The sequence below is a fragment of the Triturus cristatus genome, chromosome 9 (genome assembly GCF_964204655.1).
Source record: "Triturus cristatus chromosome 9, aTriCri1.1, whole genome shotgun sequence".
Classification (NCBI taxonomy): Eukaryota; Metazoa; Chordata; class Amphibia; order Caudata; family Salamandridae; genus Triturus; species Triturus cristatus.
This window is the reverse complement of record NC_140592.1, coordinates 723,303,856-723,328,618: the sequence shown is the minus strand read 5'-3', so window position 1 is coordinate 723,328,618 and position 24,763 is coordinate 723,303,856. Positions and strand designations below refer to the sequence as shown.

The window sequence follows — 24,763 nt, the reverse complement described above, 5'->3', positions numbered from 1 at the left end:
AAATAGTCTCCAGGTCTGAAGTGGCTAAAGTCCTCAACCTCCTTGATTGTGATCTGGTAGCCCCTGTCTGCTCATGGCCTCATGAACGGGGCCTCACACTAATACGTTCCCGGACCCGCAGGAGATTCGTACTGCCCCACTTCCTTCCCAGTGTACTGCTCAATTGTTTCAGCTGTCTCCTGCCCGGTTCCATAGAGTGGGTGTCTCATCACTGACTAAGCCCGTACGGGTATGTCTGGTCCCCCGCTCCCCTCCCCCCCCCTAATATTTAGTCTGTACATACAAGCTGCTCCATTTGCCAAATCGAGTCTGCAATCTATGGTACTCCAGAGGGCCCTTCTCTTATTAGCCCTTCAAAAGCCCCCTCCCTGTCTCTATATTACACCATGCTTTTGCTGGTCTCATCTGTCTGTCTTCAAGGGCTTCTGTGCCTCTGGATTGTCTGGTGGCTTCGCCTCCTCATCAAATTGTTCCCAACCACTTTTGTTTCGAGGTTCTTGGTCCATTATCTGTGCAGGACCTTCAGTCGCTGGTCTCCAGGAGTCCGGCTGCCAGGCATCCTCTATATTCCCTAGGCACTGCTTCTCATGGCAACATGCAACATTCTGCACCCTAGAATTATCAGGATGGACCGGTTTCAGTTCATTGCCCTCTGGTCCCACCTTCTCCTCATAGTATCAGCTCCAGACACAGCCCCTCGATGTGGGGGTAGCGACCCAAGTAGGTTCACCAGGGCCTTCCTTCCCCGACTCATTCAGTGACACCCCACTGGAGTCAAGATCCGGGACGGCGTATGGTGGGGTAGGTGCTAAAAAGCATCTGTTAACCGACAAAACCACCGTGAATCTATGGTGATACCTATGCCGCCACCCATGGAGAAATTCTCCAATCTACCTTGGGTCTTATTGGGGAGCAGATCAACTATCTGGTCAAAGCGGCACTGTAATTTGCACAGCACCGCGTGCTCCTCTAGCATTGGGGGTGAGTATACCCCCCTACACTTACACTCACTGCACTTTTACTTGTTTTCACTGGTCCTGATGAAGCGCGTTGGATCATTATGACCGCCCAAGCGCGAAACATGTTGACCTGACCACTCTTTCTGTTACCTAGGGTACATTACTACCCACGTTGTAACACACAACCTCTGTTTATTTTAGTATGACCAGGGTACCTATATACCACTATTAAATTATTTTTTCCTTGGTATCCCTTAGCCATTTTTAACTCACTTCCCACCTACGCACTCAGTATACAAAGAGGACCCTCTCCACATACCCGCACTCATCCGACGGCTGTTCTGTTAAAAGATCTCCGCCAAAGTGACCCTTCGGGGGACCCGTAGGGCATTGTAGAGCCGGACCAGCGAGGAGCAACCGCCCAATGATGAAGCATGACATCCCTTGGGGTGTGTGAGGGCAACAAGAGACAATAAGTGTCCTTCCCCTTCCCACACGTAGAGGATCCCAGACCTAGTCTAGTTATTCTTCCCCTATAGGATTTCGTATTCTACTCTCTCGCTCTCAACTGTGAGCGTGACTATTTAGCACACACACGGATGGAACAGTGACACCCCCTTTTGGTTATAACCCCACTGGAGTCGCCAACTGCCTCAGGAAATGTTTTATCCTCATTCAGCCACTAAGCCTATGTCGTGCCCTGCAGGTCGAAGACCAAGCCTTCCAGCACACAGCAGGCCAGGCCATGTTCTCACAAGCTCCACAGTTCTTCTGATCCAGTCTCCACCAGCATGTTGGTGCAAGTGATCAGGAGAGCTGTGATTAGAACCCTATTTGATTCATCTGGTGCTGCCCCCAAAAGTATCAGGGAAATCCACTTTAAAGTGGATTATTTATAATGGATTTTTGCTGGGCCGTCAGAAACCTTTCAAACTCACCCATCTTGCTTTCATTCTCTCTAGTGCCATCAGGTAACTGTTTTCTAAGAGCGAGAGCAGACTTTTAACTACAGTGCATATTTAGATTAAATTTAGATATTATGCTAGCAGAGCAAGTTTATCAAACAAGATATAGTATAGATGATGAGTGGCCTCATTTGATTTTAGAAAAGCTTCATTGTTCCCATCAACAACAAAAAAATGATTTTTTGGGGGGTTGTGAATTATATAAACTATTTCATCATTTGTGTATTTGTTTGATTAATGCTTTGTCTGTATTTTTTACAGATCAAATGATCTAAAATGCTTATGGTTCGGCTTTAGGTAATGACTTAGTGAAGGGTCCCCAGATTTAAAAAATGATTCAGTGGGGGTCCCTGGGTTCCAGTAATGGTTAAATGGGAGGTCCACAGAAGTCAAAAGTTTAAGCTCTAGTAGAACTCTTTGGAATTTGTACATTGTACTCTGGCAGTCTGGGCCTCTGTAAAGGTGCAGAACAGGATGCTGAACTTTATAGTCCGAGTAACTACAGACAGGGCCATCTATAGTCTTCCTTCTAATACAGCAGAGGAATTCCACCAGCTGATTACGAAGTTACACGATTGATTGCCTAATTGATGCAAAACATTGAATTTGTTTTTAGTAAATCACTTCCTACAAACTTCACAAAGATTCGTTCATGAAATTTATAACAAACGCAGACGCATTCCCCTCCCATTCCTTATTAAGACCGTGGCAGGACTGCGTTGTGGGTGATGTATTTATTACCCATTATACAGGCTTTTTCAAAACGGAGGTGGGTAGATTACTTGTATAATGTATCTGGAATTTCGGGGGGGGGGGGGGGGAGGATAGCATGAAAAACAAGCAAACCTTCTGACCTTCTGGAATCTGATTCAAATCCGTTGGCGACAAGGGGCTTTTTGTCAAGTCTGGTAATTCTGGCTCTCCGAGTTAAATTTTTTTTTTTTTAAGGCTGCTCTATAGCTCAGAAATGCATCGTGTATTGGGTGTGCCCGTTTCCAAGGAGCCGTACTCGGGCTCGGTAAACACACCCTGTGAACTTCTTGCTTCTTGGCGGGTCTCCTGGTGTTTTTGAGCTCTAGGATCTGCAGAGCGTTAAACGCAGATTCACGTTCACTGAAGACACAAAAAAATGTATCGAAGGTGGGCGGGAGGTTGCTGGAAAAGAGACGAAGAAACCAGTGCAGGCATACTTTAATTTAGCCCAGTGTCTCCTTGCGTAACACTGAAGTTTTATTGCTTCTATAGTGTCGGGATATTACACTAGCTACCGGCAAGTACTGTGGAATGTCAGTATCAAATAGTTTACAAATTCAGGTCTTCCAAAACAGGAATTCCTAATATGTCCCTGACCTGCATCGCACCACTCTGCTGGCGACCCATAGTCTCAAGTGTCGATGTGTAATGCGTGTTTCATTGTCAACCTGCCATCCATTGTATTCTATGTCCAGTGTCGGTGAATTTTATGCACTTATCAGTTCATTTTCTACCCAAGTTTGCACGTCTCCTTGGCCAATGTCGGTGTGTTTGCTGTCCCAGCAAAGGTGTTTCTTTTGTGCCAGCGTAAAGAGTCAGGTTATTGCTCAGCAGGCCAGATTGTTGAATTGTTTTTTTAAAATATATTTTCATAAAATATTTTAAAGAAATGTTGACATATGTGTTACATTCAAAACGTATAACTATTATTTCAATCACGGATGTATACACCATTTAACTACCCCCCCCCCCCCCATTTCACCGCCATCCCAGGCTCAGTAAACTAACGCTATGCAGATAACTCCAGAATACTTGTTATGAAGGGGAATACTCCAGTATCCACATTTGCCAGTCATGTGCCCACCTATGCGAATTCTGAACACGTGCTTTCTGTCCGCCCAGGTACTCTCGGTATGATGTAACCCTGCGGTTTGGCCCAGAGTTGTACCTGCCCCCCCCACACTGTATGGGGGCAACTCATCTGGTGGCGTTAGTAGCTCCGCAAGCATTGCTGCCCACGCTCTCAAGTCGTCACTCACTTTTTCGTCCCTACGGGTTGCCTTCATATGGCATTCTTCAGCACTTATCCATTCAGCCATGTCCTTCAGCAGATTGTTGAATTGTTGTTACGGTTATTGGCATTGGGTGCCATTTAGGACATTTATTGGTGTAATTGGAAAGGGAAACAATAACAATGTTTTCTGATATTTCAGCCAAATTAAAGGTTTCTTTTTTGTGGTTTGTCGGGAGCTTGAAAGTGGGATGGTGTCAGGTTTCGGTGGACAGATGATGGACTACATAGGGGTGCAGCAGTGCCCTAGGACCACTGGCGGCCCTCAACATTTCGAGCAGGTTCCGCACTGAGGCAGAGATTGCATAGAGTCTGATCTGTGCGCTTTGGAAATATTTCAAAGAGGTTGACACCTGTGTACCGGTCTGGAGCATAGTTACCTTGGCTGAGGTGAGATTTCTCCAAATAACAACGACCTACTGGGCTACTGCAATTTTTCAATACAGGAACACCAAAGAATCAACACAAACCGTAGATCTTTGAGTGACCGTAGCAAGATTTTCAGGGTCCTAACGTGGAATATCCTCTCAGTGAGTTAAGCACCGGGTTCAGAGACCTGTCTGTAACCTACATGCCCTTAACTGTTCATGTTCTGTGAACTATGAAATCTTTTACAACTGCCCTACTGGATCTATTCTGTAGGGAATGGAAGATCACACTTATTGCCTCCTGTGAGAGAGGAAAGCTTGATTTGCGGCTGACATGCGAGGAAATAAACCTTTCACTGCTGTTGTCAAATTATTAGTACCTGTCCTGTGATGGGAAAAGCTTGGACTGATGCTACCCTATTCTTGCATGTCCTCTGATGGAGTTAAACTTGTACTATTTCTGCAGAAGATGTAGCTGTTCTGTGAAGAGGGTGTTTTTGTTGCTGTTGCCCTATCTTATAAAAAACAAACGATATGTTGAATACACTTGCTTAACATGCCCAGGCCAATTAGAAGCTTTTGCTAGAATTAGGGCACGACTAATTGTGGGACTCTGACCCACAGATGACAGCTTTGAGCTTGACCACATTGTCTCCCTGCCTATTTTGCAGTGATAATCACATTTGGGACCACCGTGAAATAATTCAGTACTAGAAGTACACTGTACAAAACCATCTTTCATATGTGGTTTGATAGACCATAATGTTGATCCATCTATAACAGCAAAATAGTTGATGTGTAGTAGTCACAATACAACGGATTTGCCTCTTGGGTAACTAATAAATTTGTCATCCGGACAAAAGGGGAAGAGTGTGATACCTATCGCAGATCTAAATTGCACAATGTCTAATCTGGAAACCTGGTTTAACATTGTGACCCTAGACAACTAATGTTCTTTACTGTGCCTCCTTTTCCATGATTATCAAATTAGTGAGCACTTTGAAATAGCTCAGGTTACACACCGTAAAACAACCTTCCTTCCATATAGTTCAATAGATCTTAATCTTGCTCCAGCTATAAAAATAACTGCTTATATTAGTGAAGCAAGGCAACTGACTTGCCTCTTCTGTCATTCATGTAATTTTCACGATAGGGTGTGGTTCACAAAATGTAATAAAGTCCACTCACTGCAACAATATAATCTAAGATGCTAAAGTGAAACAATCCAAATAACACTTTTTCCATGCTATTATTATCGATTTCTCGATGTTCGCCATGGGTGGTCTACAGCACTGACCTTACGTTGGCTCTCAATCGGACCTCCGGTGTTCAATTGTAAGATTTTTGGGCACCTTCAGCAGCAGACCTTACATTGGCTCTCAATCGGACCTCCGGTGTATATTTGTAGGAGCTTGCGATTGTCGGTAGCTACAGTACTTGTGGTGTCGGCGCGTCTCTTCCAGGAGTTACCCAGGTGTGCCACCTCTGATGCGCTCCTCCTATCCACTCTCTTTAAACGTTCAGCAAGATCGTTAGACCCCGAGTTGTTTACCCGATATTCAAAACTAAGATGACGGCCCCCATCGATGGTTTCGTTTTAGTTATAGATGAGCGCGTATCCTCCTCACTAGAGTTTCATTGCAATTATCCTCGATGTCTCGATGTTCGCCATGAGTGGTCTACTGCACTGACCTTACGTTGGCTCTCAATCGGACCTCCGGTGGTCAGTTGTAGGTTTTTTGGGCACCTTCAGCAGCAGCAGATCACGCAACGGCGGAGGGTCTCCCTAGCGGGCACCATCTTGGTTTTCTGCCGCTAGCTCCGGGAGATCCTCTTCTCCGTAACTTTCTCGTTTTCGCAGTTGTGGCTGAAACTTGCAATTCGAGTCGTTTTCTCCTTTGGTAGTTCCGCTATCTTTTGGTGTGCTCCTTTCTTAACTCTAATTAGCTCTTGCATGTTCTTTTTGTTGCTCGCCTCCAGGTTCAGCGGAACGCCGGATTCAGGTGTCTAAACCCATTGCCGTCCAAGCCACGCCCCCCCCCAAATAACACTTTTTTTTATTGTAAAAGTCCGAACCTCCGCTATCATTAAAGTGACAGTTGACGATGGCTGAAGCAGTACAGGAGTCCAGGCTGAGCTAAGAGCTGTTCTCAGCCTCTGTGGTGCTGCTTTTCCAGACCGTATGCAGGAGGGGCCACAGATAATCATGGGACCCGGCCATCACCACCTCACTACCACTGCGGCTGGTAGAAAGGCAGGAGATGTTTCAATGTTGGGCGCATAGTTTTGTCTCAAGGAATATTCACTCCTGCTGCCAACACCCAGTCAGCTGAGAGTGGCTTGCCCTGTTGCATAGCACCTGCTACAATTACACTGGCTCACTCTGTGAATCATGCTGCATGTGCGAACAGCCTCGCCAATAGTAAGTTGTGAGATCTCTTCAAAGAGTGCTGCCTGAGGAAATTTTCCCATTCCCTCCCTCATTCCAAGGCCGATTAAAATGCTCTAGGAATCAGAGAGGGACTTTTTCACAACATTTGATTTGAGATACCTATAGTCTGTCGGAAGAGGTCTGATGCCATGGAGGTAATTGTCAAGCACCAAACACATTGATCGAAAAGCGAAGCAGGGTCCATTGCTTGACCCTGATATTTTTAATTTTGTGGGAGGAAGATACTTGTAAAAAGATTTTTAGCTTACCCACATGCAATTTTAATATAGGTCTGGCAGTTTAACATGCAAAGAATATAAATGTCGACATAAGCGATATAACATCACACAAAGTAGGGCGCTCGTAACTGGAGGACAGTACTACCAGGGAAGAATAGTGCTCTCGGATACTTTCCGTACTTGACGTAAAACCCACTGATTAAGTATTTCACGCTAGCTAGATGAGGGTTCATCTTCCTTTTGGGTACATGAATGCATGATGATTTCAAAAGCTTTGGCTGTTTCTTTCAGGAGTTTTGTACTTATTGTATGTTTGTCTGTTTATGAAGAGTGTAAAACAGTCCTTTAACGCTGCTCGCTCCCTCTTTAGTCTTTTTATCCATCTGTATGGTACCTGTTCTGTATGTGAGAGAGAATCATGTGGTATCCCTCCTGCTCCAGACATCTGTACTTTACGTATTCTTTGTATTAGGGGAAGTTGTGTTGCACCTGTTCATGTTGTACCTTTATTGTGTTGTGGAGCTCAATATAAAACATTTCACTGCGCATGTATGATTTGCATTGTCAATGCTTGTTTAAATGCATTATGTGAATGAAAGAGTAAACTCTCACAAGATATGTGAGCAGAGTTTACTTTTGGTCGTTCATCTGAAACAAGCAGTTTTTTAAATGTAGTTGGGAAATTTGTAAAATTTGAAAACCTAGCTTACAAGTGGTTTCATGTCACCTATAACAGATGGAGACAATTTAGAAATTTGAGCCATTAGCACTTTACATGTTTGAATTTTGTTTACAATATGAAAGTATTAAAAGCAAAACTACAAACCCCACAATGTAACAGATGGTTAGTTGGAAAAATAAAAATAGATGCTGTTATCCTATGTCATAGTGCCAAAGTGCAGACTTGTGAATTGGAAAATAAAACGTAGTTCCTGGCTTTCTGCCTTTTTTCTCGTTGGCAAAAACAGGTTAAACAGCCCAGTGGGTGAGAGGGCAAAGAATGCCTGCATCTCTCTCTGCAAAATGGGCAAATATTTACACTTTTTAAAAAACAGCAAAAGACTTCACCAGAACAATGCGAGCAGCAGCAGTTGAATGTGTCTAAGCTCAGAGAAAGAAACAATAATTGCCTGTGTCCTCCTCTTCTAGAGTCAATCCTCGGGGATTTGTGAGATTTAGGGTGCGCGCTGAAACCACCCCTGTGATTCGCCATATGTTGAACAAGTTCAGCATATGTGGCCCCGCGAGGGCCGCCAGTGCCTAGGAGTAGCCTGCATCAAACACTGTTTTAGTCCCCATTAGCCATCTTAATGTCATCCTTTCACATTTGCCACCATATCCTTGTTTGTTGTAGAATATGGATATTGTTGACATTGCAGTGTCCACAACTTCCTGTCCCATTGTTGGTCTTGCCAGTTCCAGTGTGTGACAGTGTATCCACTGTCAGCCGGCTCCATGTGATTGGTATGTGTTTTCCACGTCATGGTGTATGTGTAATCCCTTGTGTGACTTTCTGTCTTTAGGTCCCTTTTCCCTAACCACATGTAGTTGTCTCCTCCGACTGGCAATGTATTTCCCAACCCTGTGTATATGTACCTGTGTTGGTCACCCTCGACCAAGTGCAGTGGTTTACGTATCGTAGGGTAGTACATGTCCTAGTTTGTCTATGTTTCTGCTGTTGTAATGTAAATTAATTCCTGTTGGAGTGCAACTGAATCTTCTAGGCCCGTATCTCCTGTCTTAATCTAAGTTTCTATGTGCGGCTAATGTCAATTTATTTCCTCATCCTGTGTGCATGTCTTCCAGTCGCAGTGTATTTTCCTCTTGTCTCCTGTTCTTATGATGGCGATACCCTATACTAGTCTATCTTTGTGTCCATGTATTCTCTGCCCCTGTGTTAGTGTCTCAATGTTCATTCATTACCTGCCCCGGTGTATTTCCTCTTTCTATATTTCTCCTTTTATTCCCTGTGCCACCATATTTCCTGGCCCAGCGTTTACGGTTCCATGTCCAATGTATTGTGAGTGAGTCCAAGGAATAGTGATGTGTAGTAGGTGCTGCTCAGTGGTGACCAGTGGTGTGTCATGAGTGTTGTTGAAGTTAATTATTTAGTTCTTCTATTGTATTTATACTAATTGAGGTTAAGCAAACCCCAGTGTGGTTTGACTTTAAGGGCATTTATGTTCAAGTTGCGCAGTGTTTCATGGTAATCGAACACGCGGCTGGATAACTGGACAATAGTGCAAGTGTTCCCTCGTGTTCAGAGTCCGGTGACTGCTCAGCAGGCCAACTTGTTAAATTGTTGTTACAGTTGTTGGAATGGGCTGTCATTGAGTATATGTGTTGGCATCACTGTAAAGGGAAACAGTAGCAGTGTTTTTTGATATTTGAGACACAGTAATGCTTCCCTTTTCTGGTTTGTGGGAGCTTCAGCTTGGAACAGTGTGCAGGTTTCAGGGGCAGGTGATAGACTAGATGGGGTGCTGCAGGGCCCTAATTGAATCAAACACTGTCGCAGTCACTGTTAGGTTGGTTGGCTCTTTGCTTGAACGCACTGCAAAAAGGGTTGAATGGAGGGCGAGGGAGGTGGAATAAGGTTTCATGGGAAACCCCAGGGCTTTTTGAAGCAAGGAGGAAAAGGCAGAGTTAAGGGCAGTGCTCCATCAAGATGGGCTTGGGCCCATTTTGTTAGGAATCTCTCAGTATGCAGATGTTTGTATTTAGTTGGAGGTGATTTTTATAAGGTTGTGTGAGGAACATTGGTAGATCAGAATAGGTTAGCACAGTTGCTGAATGACCGCATTGGGTTAGCAGTGATTCTGCGACTGTGTAGAGTTGGACAGATTTTGTTATAAACAAAAATTTGTAAACATTGGACGCATCTGATAACCTTGTTTTCCCAAATGCAATTTGCTGACATCCTAATGCATGCGTGTTTAATATGCAATGGGTATATAGTGTTTGGTATTATGATCTTGTCTAGCTCACACATGTGTGATTATGAATAAGCAGGTAGGGCTCGGAGGGTTCAAGGCAGGCTCCTGGCAGCAAAGCAGTCCTTCCAGGTGCACCAAAGCAGTCTTGTGGAGTACACAGCAGCAAGCAGTCATTCAGTTCACTTTCAGGGATAGCGGAAGAGTAGCTCTGAGGGCCCTGTTTTTATACCTGGTGTGCCATCTTTGAAGTAGGAGAAGATTCCAGAGGTTTCTCTTTGAAGTGCTTGGAATTTTCTGACTCTCCTACCTTGGCTCAAAACTGGCTGCAGGAACAATATAGTGGTGAAACCCCCCCCCCCCCCCCCCCCCACACACAAACAACTTGCCAGCAGATTGCCCCTTCAGACACAGTTAATCCCTCTATTGTGAGACTGTCTGGGAGGAATTAACATAGCCTAACTGCCAGCTACACCTAGTAACGTGAGCTAGGACAGACTGCAGGTATAAATTGGCAGAGGGCATAAAAATGCCAACCTTCTAAAAGTGGCATTTTCAAAATTGTAATTTGAAATCCGACTTCAATTAAAGAGGATTTTTAATTACAATTTCATAGATACCAAACATGAAATAATTATCTTTCCTAATTAAAAGCTAGCACTTATTAAATTTAATAAGGCATCCTGATGGGACAGGTAGGACTCACAACAGTGAAAAACAAATTTGAGTTTTTCACTATCAGGACATGTGAACTTAAAAAAGTACATGTCCAAACTTTTAATTACCATGCACCCTGCCCTATGGGCTACCTAGAGCCTACATTAGGGGTTATTTATGTGCAATAAAAGGAGACCTAGCAAGGTGGTTATATTGCCAAGTCGAATTAGCAGTTTAAAACTGCATTCAAGCTGCAATGGAAGGCCTGGGACAAGTTTTTAGGGGCTACTTAAATGAGTGGCACAATAGATGCTGCTGACCCACTAGTAGCATTTAATTTACATGCCTTTGGTATATGGTATACCAGTCTACAAGGGACTGAAAAGTACATTTATATGCCAGTTAGGTGTAAATCAATCTTACCATGTTTAGGGTAGTTAGCACAACCAGTGTAGCACTAGTTAGCAGTGGTAACGTCCTCGGAGTCCTAAGGCCAACAAAAACGAATTTCAGCAAACAAATAAAGGGAAAAAGGCAACAAGTTTGCTGATGACCCTGCAGAGAGGGCCATGTCCAACTGCATGCTGTCTTCAATCAGCCAAGGTAATCTCCTGTCTCCTATTTTAGAGTTTATCTACATTTGCTCCTCAATGAGATGTTTTTCAAGATACTGTACATCGTTCTTACTCATGCTAAGAACTACTCTTTAAACTGATAATTCATCTCTTTAACTAAGGAATATCAGCGAGGTCGATCTTTCTCAGTATTGGATGCATAGCTGTTCAACGGTCTCTCCAACTCACTCACACGTTTCCTAAACGGCTTGAACTTCAGAAAATCTATGGCGACAACTCTTTTCTTAACTGCAGTTGCATCTACAGGACATGAGATATTTATCCATTAACGCAAGGACGCTCTTTGGTGTAACAGTTGTGCATCAGTAATTCATTATTGTAACATAACCTTTAGGATTTTCTACCCCACATTTCATCCATGAGAACCACTACACCTAGAGTCAAGCCCGAAAGGGTATACTTGGTCCTCAAGTCCCCGGTTTGCAGAACCAGAGTAGGTTAGACTCATCGACAACAGTATTAAATTGCTCCAACCAGCAGTGGTGACTCAGAAACCCTTGCAAATCCTGGGTCCCCTCCACCGCAAAAATGGTTGTGGCATAGCTGATCAGTTGGATCCAGAGTGAATCAGTTTACAGATGAAGATCTCAAGGGCATGGATATTGCCTCTAGGCCTGACGAACCCTAAGGGTCCCAAACAGGAAAAGGTGACACTGGAAGACAATCTTAAACTCTCAGCCGTTTACTAGAATGCCCTATAAGCAGGATTTAAGAAGGGTCAGTTCACCAGTAAAGTCTAGTGACTGACCCAAGATGGCACCCGCGAAGGGAAGAGACAAAGGGAATCTTTTGTTGTTGTTGCAGATTTATATAGTGCAAACTCGACCCGTAGGTATTGGAGCGCTTTACATGAGCACCAGTTACGTTACACAAGGACACATTCATTTTTAGTAGGCACGTCGAGATGAAGTGATTTGCCCAGAATCACAGGATGTTGAGCCGACGCGGAGGCTCGAAACCTGGTTCTCCAGCTCCAAAGTCGGTAGTTCTCGCCGTAAGGCCACATCCTCTCACCAGATCGAAGGGGCATGGGCAGGAAGGAAGGCTTACAGTGACAGATAGCACATGTACAGATAGCACATTTGTCATGTGAGCAATGGCTCACATGACAAAGGCCAGACCGGCACCTATCAGGTGTTGGGCTGATGTAGGCCTGATGTCCATCTAAAGCCCCTCAGCTGAGGATATTAAGTTTGAGATAGAGTGGATGGGTGTGTTAACTCTCATTCAATCACTGCCCTCTTTGGAACAATTACCTGGCAATTGACTGCACTCTATGCCCATTCCATAGTCGGAACTGTTCAGTATTTTATTGTATTTATGAATGTATGCTGTACATAGAAGCACAGTTGTACATTTGGTCACTTGTGGAAGAATTGTTAACAAGAATTGACAAAGCCAATAGGGCTCGCCTTTGGTATTTATCGGCGTTGTCAATAGATTTGAGAGATATTGTACTTCACCCCCAGTGCTGTGTAATGAGGCTTAAGGGGAATTTTTAAGAACAAGCCTATGATGTTCTATAAGCCCACTGTAAGAAAACAATTGGTATTTTTGCAAACCAGGCTGCTTGAGATGTCTGCTAGGTGGGACATAAAAAGACCATGAAAGAGGAGAACGGAAAAAGACCAGGAAAGATGCCGTGGTCAATCAGGAGGCACTAAAGAAGAACGACAATGGAGCCAACGCGTGGGAAGCAAAGAAGGGCTCCAAGCCCTTTATTGTAAACAATATCCCTCACAAGCCTAGTGCATGCGCTGTATAAACAAGACCTAAAAAGCTTGGGTGGAATCAAACCTAGACAGCTGTTGCATACGGCAACCCGGGCATTCCACAGTACTGGCAGTGGGCTCCTATGACCAACTTTGGGCCCCTGCACTATTCTTTAAACAAATAAAGCCCTGAGTAAACATAAAGTTGAGCTCTTTTCAGTAGAGCATCCTAGGACTACATGAAGTTCTGAAATCTGCAGAAACAAATGAGTCCTATATTCTAATGGAATGAAATGACGCTCTGTTACAATATAACTCTCGCAAACCCAGACACAACAATCACCTACCTGATAATTCAATATAAACGTTCAATAAAGTGTTTATTTCGTGACGATTTGGGTGCAGAGGAGAGTTCACAACGTCACCTTTGTCTCCGGCTCTTTAACTCTCTGAAATGTCGTTTAAATGTACATGCCGGGTATGTAACTCCCATCAGCCACCCCGGCCCTCAGTATGACCGTTGCATTATTGATAACCCCATAATTATTTACTGGTCTATTTATTTATTTATTTTTAAGGATTTATATAGCACTGGCTGGACCCGGAGGTATCAGAGCGCTTTACAAATTGAGTGAAGTACATGTAAAACACAGTAGTACAAAAATGTGGATTTGAAGCAGGTTGAGTTACAAGTTACAGTTAATATGATACAATTAACAAGAGTGTAGTCGGTGAGAAATAGTAACAAAAAATACAATGAATGCAAGTAGTCAGGATTATATACAGTAACATGTAGATGGAGGGGGGATAAGTGGTAAGGGGTGGCAGGCGGAGTAAGTGGTAAAGGGTGGCAGGCGGGGAGGTGTGGGTAGGGTGAGTGAAAGTAGGCAAAGGGAGGGAGTTAAAGACTGAGAGGAGGGAATATGCATAGGGGTAAGAAAGGCGGAGGAGGTGAGCAAGGCGAAGTTAGGGAGAGGAAAACATTAAGGACCCCAGTATATGTTAAGCGGGTGCAGTTTGAGGGCTTTTTTGAAGCTGATGTATGAGGGGTTGCAGCGCAGGTCTTTAAGGAGGGCGTTCCAGATGGTGGGGGCATTTCCGGAGAAGGAGCAGGATTGCGTAGTTTTCTTTTTGGTCAGGGGTGGGATATGGAGGAGAGAGTTTGTGCTTCTCAATGATCGAGAGCAGCCCGCTTTGTTGAGTTTACAAGTGAGGTACAGCAGAGTCTCTTGATGAAGGGCTTTGTGCGTAATGCGTGCAATCTTGTAGGTAGATCGGCCTTCTATGTGTAGCCATTTAAGGATCTTAAGGGCAGGGGAGATGTGATCGAAGCGTTTGCAGTCTGTGATTAGTCTGGCTGCTAGGTTGAGCACCGAGGGTTCCGGAGAGGATAGCGCTACCATGTCCAATCCCTAGTCCTTTCAAGAATTGACTAACCTATTTGAAGTCTTCGGCTGGAATGAAGGGTTTAATTTTCTTGAGGTGACAGAGCGTGAAGAGCGCTCCTTTCGCCACATTTTTTATGTGGGTCTGAAGGGTTAGGTTGTTGTCAATTGAGATACCGAGGGATTTTACTGAGTTAGTTAAGGAGAGCGGACAGTTGAGTGCATTTAGGTCGGAGATCCAAGTTTGGATAGGCAGAGGGTTGTTTTTAGGAGAGAATAGAATGATTTACGTTTTTTGGGGTTAAGTTTGAGATGATTGGTGTGGAACCAGGATTGGATTTTCGGCAGGGTGTTGTTGAGGTGCAGAATATCAGAGTGGGATTTAATCTTATAGTAGAGTTGGGTGTCATCGACATAGAGGTGGTAGTTGATTCCAGCTTGGTTTAGGATGAGGATAAGGGGTTCCATAAAGAGGTTAAAGAGAGCGAGGGAGAGAATAGATCCCTGAGGGACACCCAAGGAGACAGGTGTAGGGTTTGTAAGGCAGTTAAGGATTTTGATTAGTTGTGTTCTGTGTTGGAGGTAGGCGGAGAACCATTTGAGAACAGGACCATTAGTGCCAAAATGAACTTTGAGCACGTTGAGTAAGGCAGGGTGGTTAACTGTATCAAACGCGGAAGAGAGGTCAAGGAGAATAAGTAGGCAAGTCTCACCATTGTCAAGGGAGTGATGGATGTCATCCACAATTTTAAGCATGGCCGTTTCAGTACTGCAGCCTTTTCGGAAGCCAGATTGTAAGGGATCCAGTAGGTTAAAAGTGTCTATGTGTTTATCTAGTTGGAGCAGGGCACACTTTTCCAGGGCTTTAGAGAGTTGGGGGAGGTTGGAGAGTGGGCGGAGATTGTTAGGGTCGTTAGGGTCGGCATTGGGGTTTTTGAGAATAGGATTGATTTGTCCAAGTTGGAGGGAGGCAGGGATACAACCCGTGGAAAGGGAAGAGTTGATGATAGTAGCCCAAAAAGGCGTGATGATGTGCTTAAGTTCGAGGACAAGGTTAGAAGGAAGAGGGTCATTAGTGTGTGAGGACGGTTTGAGATTAGAAATGATGTTCTAGACCTCAAGCTCCGTTACGGGGTGTAAGTTATGTCAGGAGGCATTGTTTTTAAGTTGTAGATAGGGCAGGCAGTTATCAGGGGGTAAAGTGGGATGAAGGTGGGAGGGGAATGGGGGGGGGGGGGGAGTTGACGAGGAGGGAGAGTTGGTAGTGGAGTCAGCGTTAAGCAAGGGGTTGGGAGGGATTTGAAATGCTGGGAAGGATTGATCTAATTTGGCGTTTTTTCTTTTTTCTTATTTTTTTCAGAGAAAAAGTTTGCACTTTCTTCACATCTGACGGTAGTGGCTGTTTACATGGGTGGGGCAGAGGATGTTTGGGTTCGAACAATGTTGAATAGCTCTCTGGGTCTATTTTTGGCCCGATCAAGTTGAGTACGGAAGAAGGAGGCCTTTTCAGTGAAAATGTGTTTTTTGTATGTTGATCTAGCAGATCTGAGGAGGGCAAGATGGGCAGGTGTTGTGAGTTGTCTCCATGTTCTTTCCGCAAATCTAAGTGCACGTCTTTCGTTATTGAGATTGGAATTGTACCAATATTTGGATGGCATGTTTCTTATGGTTTTTAGTTTGGATGGATCAATTTTGTCTAAGATATCAGTGACTGATGTATTATAATATTCGGTAAGTTCATTGGTATTTTGTGGGAGAGGGGAGTGAAGAAGTTTTGCTTGGAGTTTAGACTCCAGTTCACCAGGAAGGATACAGTTGAGATTTCTAGTCCATTTCTTACTTTTGGTGATTTTGGTGAGGGAGAGAGGAGCTGAGATGGTGATTGAGAACAGAATGGGGTGGTGGTTGGACTAGTCAATGGGGATGATGTTAGAAAGGAATGCCAAGTCATTGTTAGCAATGATGACATCGAGTGGGCCCCCTTAGTGTGGGGTTGGAGAGTGGCAAAGTTGTTGGAGGTCACTGATCTCAAGGAGATTGGTGAGTAGGTTGATTGTGGGGTCATTGGGCTCATTCCAGTGAAGGTTAAAATCACAGAAGAAGAGATTTTTTGAGTTGGAAAGTGAGGAGGTGGTAAGAAGTTCAGATAGTTCCTCAGTGAAGGAAAGGGGATCGCCAGGAAAATGGTAGATATTATGAAGTCGAATTACTGGGGACCCCTGAAGCTTAAGTTCAGCTTCAAGGTATTCAAAGGTAGCACGGTCAGAGTACTTGACAAGGGAGAGTTGGGGTTCATTTTTAAAGATTATAGCTCGTCCACCCTCTATTCTCTTAGATCTGTCTTTTCTGATGATCGAGTAACCGGGGGAGCGAGTAAGTCTAGGCTGGCGGTTGAGTGGTCATTGAGCCAGGTTTCTGTGAGGAAGGCTATGTCAATGGCTTCACTAAGGATAGTCTCCGAAATTTTGATCACATGTCGGACAACCGAGCGGCAGTTCACTAGCATGCAGGAGAGCGGTTTTGAGTTGTTTTTTGGGGCCGAGCACAAACGGATGGTGGTAAGGTGGCGTGGGGGTCTAGGTGATGTGGGACAGGTGGGGATTCTGCAAGTCAACACGATAACTGGAATGTTGTGATAGGAGGAGGGAGGATCGTTAATCAATGAGTTAGGAAGGTAGGTGTTGCAAAGGTCGAGGAGGTCGGAGGATGAGAGATTGTTCGAAGCGTGGAGGGGTCTGTGGGTACGACAGTCGAGGGGCGTAGTGCTCCCCAGTTGAGGATTAGAGATGTGTTGCGTGCCATGGGCGCGGTGGTTGGCACGGTTAATGAGGAGTCGGGAGTTAAAGTCTTCTCAGTGGTGTGAGTTCAGTCGTCCGTGTTGAGAGATTGCTCTCAATGTTGGACAGAGTCTGGATACAGAGAGTGAGGGGTGATGCGGTGGAGAGAGGGGTGGGAGATAGGATATGTTCAGTGTTGGATGGGGGAGGAGAGCTGATGTGGGGAGGGGGGGGGGGGGAGTGGCCGGGGGGAATATAGGGGGTGTATGGGCTGTGGGATGGAGGGTGGACCGGGGACAGGAACTTCCTAGAGTTAGAACATGAGGCTTGGGATGGTAGGAGGGCGTGAGTGGAGTGGGGAAAGACGACAGCGGCTTGCGGGAGGTGAGTGCCCTTCAGGGGGGTGGGGGAGATATTTAGGCCAGGAGGGGAGTATTAACAGGTTCCAGGGGGCGAGGCCAGGCATTAGGAGTGTGGCAAGGGGTGCAAGGGGGAGGCGGTCATTGGAGGGTTTGGGTTTGATGGACGGAATGTGTCATTGAGATGTCAGGAGGAGGGAGGAGCGTGGGAGAGAGGGGTTGGTTGGAGGTCAGGATATGGGAGATAGCATTAGCAGTTGGGACGTCTCCGGGGTGGAGGAAAGGAGGGGAGGGAGAGAGCAGTTGGGTGTCGAGAGGTTGGGAAGATGGGGAATGATTTGATAGTAGGAAGGACAGGGATATATATGCGCAAACCATACAGCTACTTAACTTAACCTAAGAGCATTCATTACAGACACCACTAAATCTAGTGATGCCTGTATATAATGTTAAAATGTTCTCTTAGATGTGTACTTCTGACTACGTCACAGTACGGTCCTGCTATCAAATAGTGTATATACAGCCAGGAATGCATGTATGTCAATGCCAACTATATGGTCGATATTAATTTACACTATATATATGCTAAAATGGACAAAGGTCTCCTTAGAGAATTTTCACAATTACAATTTGGTGATATTCTGTAATACAGCATTATGTTGTAGGTACATTTTGGGTTTATGTGATAAATATATTTTATCAGCACCTCTGCTTAACTTACCAACTGGCTATATTTACAATCTGGATAAAATAGCCCGATGTACAGCATTTGCGTTAATAGTTTACAATATGTTGGAAAGTATACCTGTCTCATCAAAGTGTCTTGTGTAAAAACACGTCACGCCTGCTTTTGAGACCTGGGACTATTCAGAAAGACACCCGGAGGCTTGTTTACTGAAGTGCTGTGCCTGCCTCATCACGTTAAAGGGAACTTGAGGGTTATGTAAATGTTTGTGTATTACTGCTGTTGTTTTACATAGTGGTTTATGCCACCAGTGCCACTTCAAGGTACTTTCTTGTATTGTGTCAACACTCACTTGTGTAGATACCATAAATCACATTGGCTTTGTCTTTGTATCAACCACCAAACAATTGTGTTGTCAGTAGATGGCGCCAGAGACTGTTTCATATATATTCACTTTTCAATGAGAGCCAGATTTTATATTTCCATTCCGAAGATTAACAAAAGAGCTCACCTGTAGGCAGGAACACTGGAATTATACTATTTTGTGGCCACCGTGTTTTCCACTTAATTATGGATTTGCAGAATTTGCCAACCAATTCATCTGCTTCATGATCTGAAGATAATGCCGTGTGTGTTTCTAACTAAAAATGCCAACACCTGTGCGCAAATGCTGTGTGTGTTTGGAAACTGAAAGTACTTTCATCTGATCGCGTTTTTTATGAAAGACAATCAAAAGAACATTCTGAAAACATGAGCCGTGGTAATCAAATGCCGTTTGTGCTTTTGAACTAAAAATGGCAACATCTGTGTGCGAATGCCATGTGTGTTTCGAAACTGAAAGTACCTTCATTTAAGCGCATTTTTTGAGAATAGCCAAAAAAAACAATTTTCCAAACACAAGCTGTGGAAATGGACATAAATAGTGCGCCGCAAATAACATAAATGCAGAGAATGGGACGAAGACATGTAATGGGGCCAGGCTCCATGGGAGGGAGCAAACCACCACAAGGAGGGACAAATACAACCGATTCACCTATGAACAGAATGATTTTACGAGCAGCACAAAAAAGGAACAAATAAAAAGCATTGGGCTTGCTCGAGATCCACAGAGTAGATACAGCATGTCTGGAAGAGACAGCTCATGTGCTGCCTAGGCAAGACCTAAAAAGAGAAGGGATGTTCAACTCCGGAGAGTTATCCAATTGTGCACCTAGATTCAGTGGGAACTTTGTTGCTAGATGCCTCTTTTCACGGCTACGGGGACTGGGTTGATCAGCACAACTTTATTACCATGCAACAAAAGGGATTTTTATTTAAGTAGTCTACAGCCTGCTCCTTCTTCAGCATCTGATTAAAATGCATACTGTCCTAAGAAAATACAATTCTGTACTAGGCTCGTTGATCATGCATTTGACATACTGCACTGTGGTTAAAATGAACATGAGGTCATTTAACTTTCTACATTCTAATATTTGGATGCAGGACCAAGTCGATTTGGGGTTCGTTTCGACCAAAACTGTATTGAAACAAGGCTGTATTTTAGCATCTTTAGTATTTTCTATCTAATTTGATCACTTTCCAGGGTGTTGTGGAACGTAAATTCGTTTCTGCCACGGCTTGGATCTTTATGACGAATTAGTACTTTTGAATTTTGCCCAGCAATCTTACAAAGTGTATTAGATGTATTGCATTGCATTGTTGCAGTAACCATATAAAATGAATTTTGAATACAAGTGATAGATTACTGCAGAATATTCCTCTAATTATTGTTTTGTTGTGGGAGGCTAAACCAGAGATGGGAGTTGTAAGTGGCCCTTTGCTCTGCTTAACAATGTCAACAACACTAAAGTCCTTATTCTCTTTTCCCTGTGACTCTGCTTTGCCATTGCAATCTTAATCCCTATAAGGAAGTACATTACAATGTTGCTCCATTGGCCACAACAAAATCCTGTGCCGGCCTCTGTGCTGAGGGGTCCAAGAGCAAAGTAGTACAGATCCCTAATTAGACTAAAGTAAATTGGTTTTCTGGGCTGCCTGACCTGTGGTGCAGCAGATGGGGTTGGTTTGCATTGACATCGTACATCCAGATTATTCAGACCTTGCAAGCTCTCCTGACTGCTGGTAAGGAAGGGCAACTTGTAAGTGACTTGCATACACTTCATGGCTTGAGAGAGTACTCTTTTTCTCTACTATTACTTCTGTCTCTCCTTCTTTTAATTTGCTTCCCTTTTCTCTCTTTAATTTATTTCTCTCCTTCGTACCCTCTGAAGACATACCCCTTCAAAGTATACTATGTTCTGCCCGAAGTAATAGTCCAGTCCTGCGCTCATAATTCAGCTTTTCCTCCATTCACTCCTTGACCGTACCTTCGCCCCTGTACAGTGATGCCTTTTGTCAAGGTTCATGGTATACATAAACCACATGCATATATCTGTTTATCTTTTCTTGGGTCTAAGAATGACTGCAACATGACATCTCATAACTAGAATGCTTCATTAAACTACCCAGGGACCTCCAAGGAGCCTGAAGATGGTCTCTGATCACAGTATTAAGATGCTGTTTTTACCTTGGAGCACCCTGAACCCTAGGTACTGTTAAAATGATGCCACCCTCACAAGCAGGTCCCAGTGGTGAGGCTTTTATGGCTGCATTCCCAGTATGAGAATGTCTTTACCCTAAATTTAGTAACATGGCAATCTCTAACCCACTGTGCCTGTGTTTTTGTGTCTTGCATACAGCAGGTGCTGACATGGAGAGCACAAAGCCAGGGCCTGTGCAGATTGTTCAGGTCCACAAGGAGGAACATTCATTCGAGCTGGATGAGAAGGCGCTGGAGAGTGTGCTGCTGCAGGACCATGTACGGGATTTGGACGTTGTGGTAGTATCTGTTGCCGGAGCATTCAGGAAGGGCAAATCCTTCCTCTTGGACTTCATGCTGCGTTACGTCTACAGCCAGGTAACACAGGTTAATTTTTAAAGTGGTGAGGAAGAGGGGGCAGTGTGTCTGCACATTCCAAGGATTTTTTCCTCTACCCTCAGCAGTAAACTAGACATTTCCTGAAAGGTACTGCTTGAGGCAAAGAGGTCATAAGAACTTAACACATATGATTGTTCTGCATTATGAGAAGACTGAAAAGAGGGGTGCCTTTTTTATGAAACCTCTTGACCGACAAGTTTTTGTTTGTGTTCCATGATCCGTCTCTTCTGTTTTCTGCCCTGCAGAAGGATGGCGGACAGTCCAACTGGATGGGTGAAAAGGATGAACCGTTGACTGGTTTCTCTTGGCGAGGAGGTTCTGACCCAGAAACCACTGGCATCCAGATCTGGAGTGAAGTGTTCACTGTCGAAAAGCCAAATGGAAAGAAGGTAAATTGGGCCGATGACATATGTTTCCCATTTCTGGTATTTTGGCCAACAGGATTTGCATGCTGGGATTGAATCATAGGCTGATACATAAAATGTTTAAATAGAAAACTATCATTCTCTGAAAACACTGCCGTTTTCAGTCACAGCGAGGGGGCCCTTTCTAAAATGGCATTAGGAGGCAGAAGATGGAGTTGAAGGTGTATTACTAAAGGGTGTGAACCCTAAGGGAAACAGGAGCATGACATGGCTGAGGAGTTAGGCAAAAGAAAAATGGAAATTGAAGAAAAAGATTTAGGTAAGTTACTTCTTCCTCCCCTAAGATGTTGAGTAAGGTCCTAACTGTGTTAGTAGGTGGAAATAAAGAGATTGTGTGGAGACACTTAGCCTATGAGGAGGGAAGATGTGGATTTTCAGGTATAAAAGGCATAGACTGTCTTGGGCTGGTTGCCTGAAGTGAGACACAAAAGAGTGGGAGGTAAAGTGGCACAATTTTCTTTTATGCTAAATGCTGAGCACTGTGCTGTTTATAGGTGTCTCAAAGGGAGCAGATGGAGCTTCATGAGAAGTGGAAAACAGCAGTAGGTCTGGTGTTAAGGTGGTAGAATTAGTTAGAGACACAGGCAAAATAAAATGGTATGGTGTAGATGAAGAGTTACAAAATGATTCGAGTTGGTTGTGTTAAGTGTAGGGATCCAGAACTTGAGAGGAAGGGAGGCAGCCGGACGGGTGAGGTAGGGTTTGTGGAAAGATGAGACACTGGGGGCTAAGATGCAGGACAGATGCAGGATAGAGGGATTCAGGAGAAGATAAACACCATTACAGGATAATAGAAGGGGAGGTAGAGCGGATGTTAAAGGCTGAGAGGTCCAAGATAATGCTAGGGGAAAGGGGAGGGATTTTTTTTTTTTGTTGAAACATTTTATTATCAGTAACAAAAATAAAATAATACAAAAGAAATAGCTTGGTACATTAGGCATTGCCTACGTCATGAGTCCAGTGCGGGTCAGTTACACAGGTATAATAATATCACAAAGTGTTGTAAGTTACATACTAAGATGTAGCAAAAGAAAACTTTCAGAGCGCCGATCCCGGCCATTGCTTCGCCTCCTTGTTGGACTCCTTGGGTTAAAAGCTCAGTTCAAGGTCCGAGTCTGGTGTTGGAGGGGCACAAATGTTACCACGGAATGAGTTCCATCTACCCCATACCCGTGCCACTTTTGGGGACACCCTCTGAGGGGAGGGATTTTTGAGCACGAGACGTGGGCAGGGGTCCGGTGACGAGGGACAGGGAGAGGAGGGACAGGGAGAGGAGGGAGTGTGTTAGAAGATGAACATTTAGAAGGAGGCAAACAAAGAGGGGTAGCGAGGAGACTTGGATTGTTAGAGGCTGAGAGGTGGAGGAAGGATTGGACAGTTAGGTGGAAAGGGGGTGCAGAGCTGCCGAGAAGTTGCGGAGAGGTGAGGGTGAGGAGTAGAGGAAGGGCGTTAGTGGACGAACGTCCAGTAGGGTAGAGATGAAAGCAGAGTTAGAGGTTGGGAGAAAGGCAGAGAGAAGATCTTGCTTCAGCTTTTGTGCTGAGTTGGTCTTGGACAGCAAATCATCTAGATTTGTGTAAAGACATATTTTTGACAGAGTGCACCTGTTACCATCAAATGTGCTTGGAAAGAATTCAGGAAGCAGGCTTCAGTCTAAATGGGAGAATTTTGTATTGCTAATGAAAGCTCCCTTTTTAGAGTCTCCAGAATTTTCTATACATATAAGGATGTTAAAGCATGCCCTATGTGGCTTTATGCCTCCACCCAATGTCTCGGCTAAGGATGTAAGAATATCTGAAGAAAGGTTACCATGCTGAACTTTTCTGATCGCTCAATTTCTAGCTGACGCAACACATTCAACGGTGAGTTCCTTTTCAACTAAGAAATAGTAGGAATAGTCGTGTATGGCTCTTCATGTTTTAGAGGCAATTATACCACGTTATTTTGTAAAAGATTAATCCTCTTGCTCAGCTGGTTCTAGAAAATAGGTCTTGATATGTTTGGTAGAATGATTGGAAGGGAAGCAGCTTTAAAATCTGTTGCTTACACTATCAAGCTCTCGGTCATCTTTACTCATCTTCTGTCAGGAGGGACAATGGTTGGAAATGTTCTCCTACCTTTTTCCCTACTGTTTTGCATTTCCCTCCTCCACCTGAGAAATCGTTCTAAATGGGAGAGCTAGGGATTTATTTCCTTGAAATTAGAGCTTTCCGTGGATGCAGACTGCTACTAGAAATCAAAACTAAAAGGTTTTGCCTTTCATCAAAGGGTCTCTTGTGTGGCTGTAACAGAGAAGCATGCGTCTCATCTGAAAATTTGCTTTTATGCGTCGTCCGGGGTATGAAGGGCTACATAAATGCAATTACAAATACAGTCAACCCTCACAGTACTGCATATGTGGCTCCATAACAACTTCTCTAATTATCTCTTCAGCCTCTTGAACTAACCCAATACTCCTGGGCAACACTGAGTGCAGGAATTGCAAAAAAGATTTTTTGAGAGGAGAGACTGACGTCTATGTCTTGAATCTTCATTTTATCCCATACCAAGATGGACATGCGATCACCTTCGAAATTGCCTTGAAGATCATTGTTCATAAAAGATGAGGGGAAAAAAGGTCTCGTGACTATCAACTACCTTCATTTCAGGGCATTATAGTGCAAGAAGTAGAACCTGCTTCAGGGAGTTCCTTTTGGAAAGCCTCCTTTAACACAAACCATTATGATGAATGCATTACTGGAAACACAAAACCCATATGGGCAACCTTTCTGATGAGAGGAAATGTCACTTTTCAAATAGTAATTCCACAGCACGGTGCAGTAGCTAATGGCTTCCCACCTATTCCTCAAATCATTTGTCCATCAGTCTCTAACATCTATCCATCTTCTGATAGCTACAGAACCACAAAGCATGACTTAAACTAGCAAGAAGGAACCAGATCCAGACTCCTTACAATGAAAGCACAATCGATTTGCCTTTGGTCTCTGGCAAGGGACATCCCCTTCATAGTGGTGCTTATGGTATCCCATCAAAACTGGGGGACAAATGAACGCAGTATGCATCTCACGTTAGAACGTAAATGGATGGTGAATGAAAATGTTCTGTCAGATGCCTTCAAAACCTGGGAAACAAAAAATCATAATACACTATTAACAATCAAACATGTCATTACATAGTAAGCCTAAGGCAAAGCTGCTTTTAATGTTCTCATG

The 24,763-nt window shown here is 44.1% G+C and overlaps 1 protein-coding gene across 2 annotated transcripts in view; it reads left to right on the top strand.

Annotated features, from left to right (window-relative positions):
* The window catches only part of ATL3 (atlastin GTPase 3), a 230,404-nt gene that overhangs the window by 25,891 nt on the left and 179,750 nt on the right, over positions 1-24,763 (top strand). The window contains exons 2-3 of one of the 2 annotated variants that reach the window (XM_085625910.1): positions 20,888-21,105; positions 21,372-21,515. In XM_085625910.1, the coding sequence (XP_085482036.1) occupies positions 20,899-21,105; positions 21,372-21,515 (351 nt within the window). In that variant the 5' untranslated portion in view covers positions 20,888-20,898. The remainder of the gene's footprint in view (positions 1-20,887; positions 21,106-21,371; positions 21,516-24,763) is intronic. The other variant, XM_085625911.1, reaches the window with a different exon arrangement.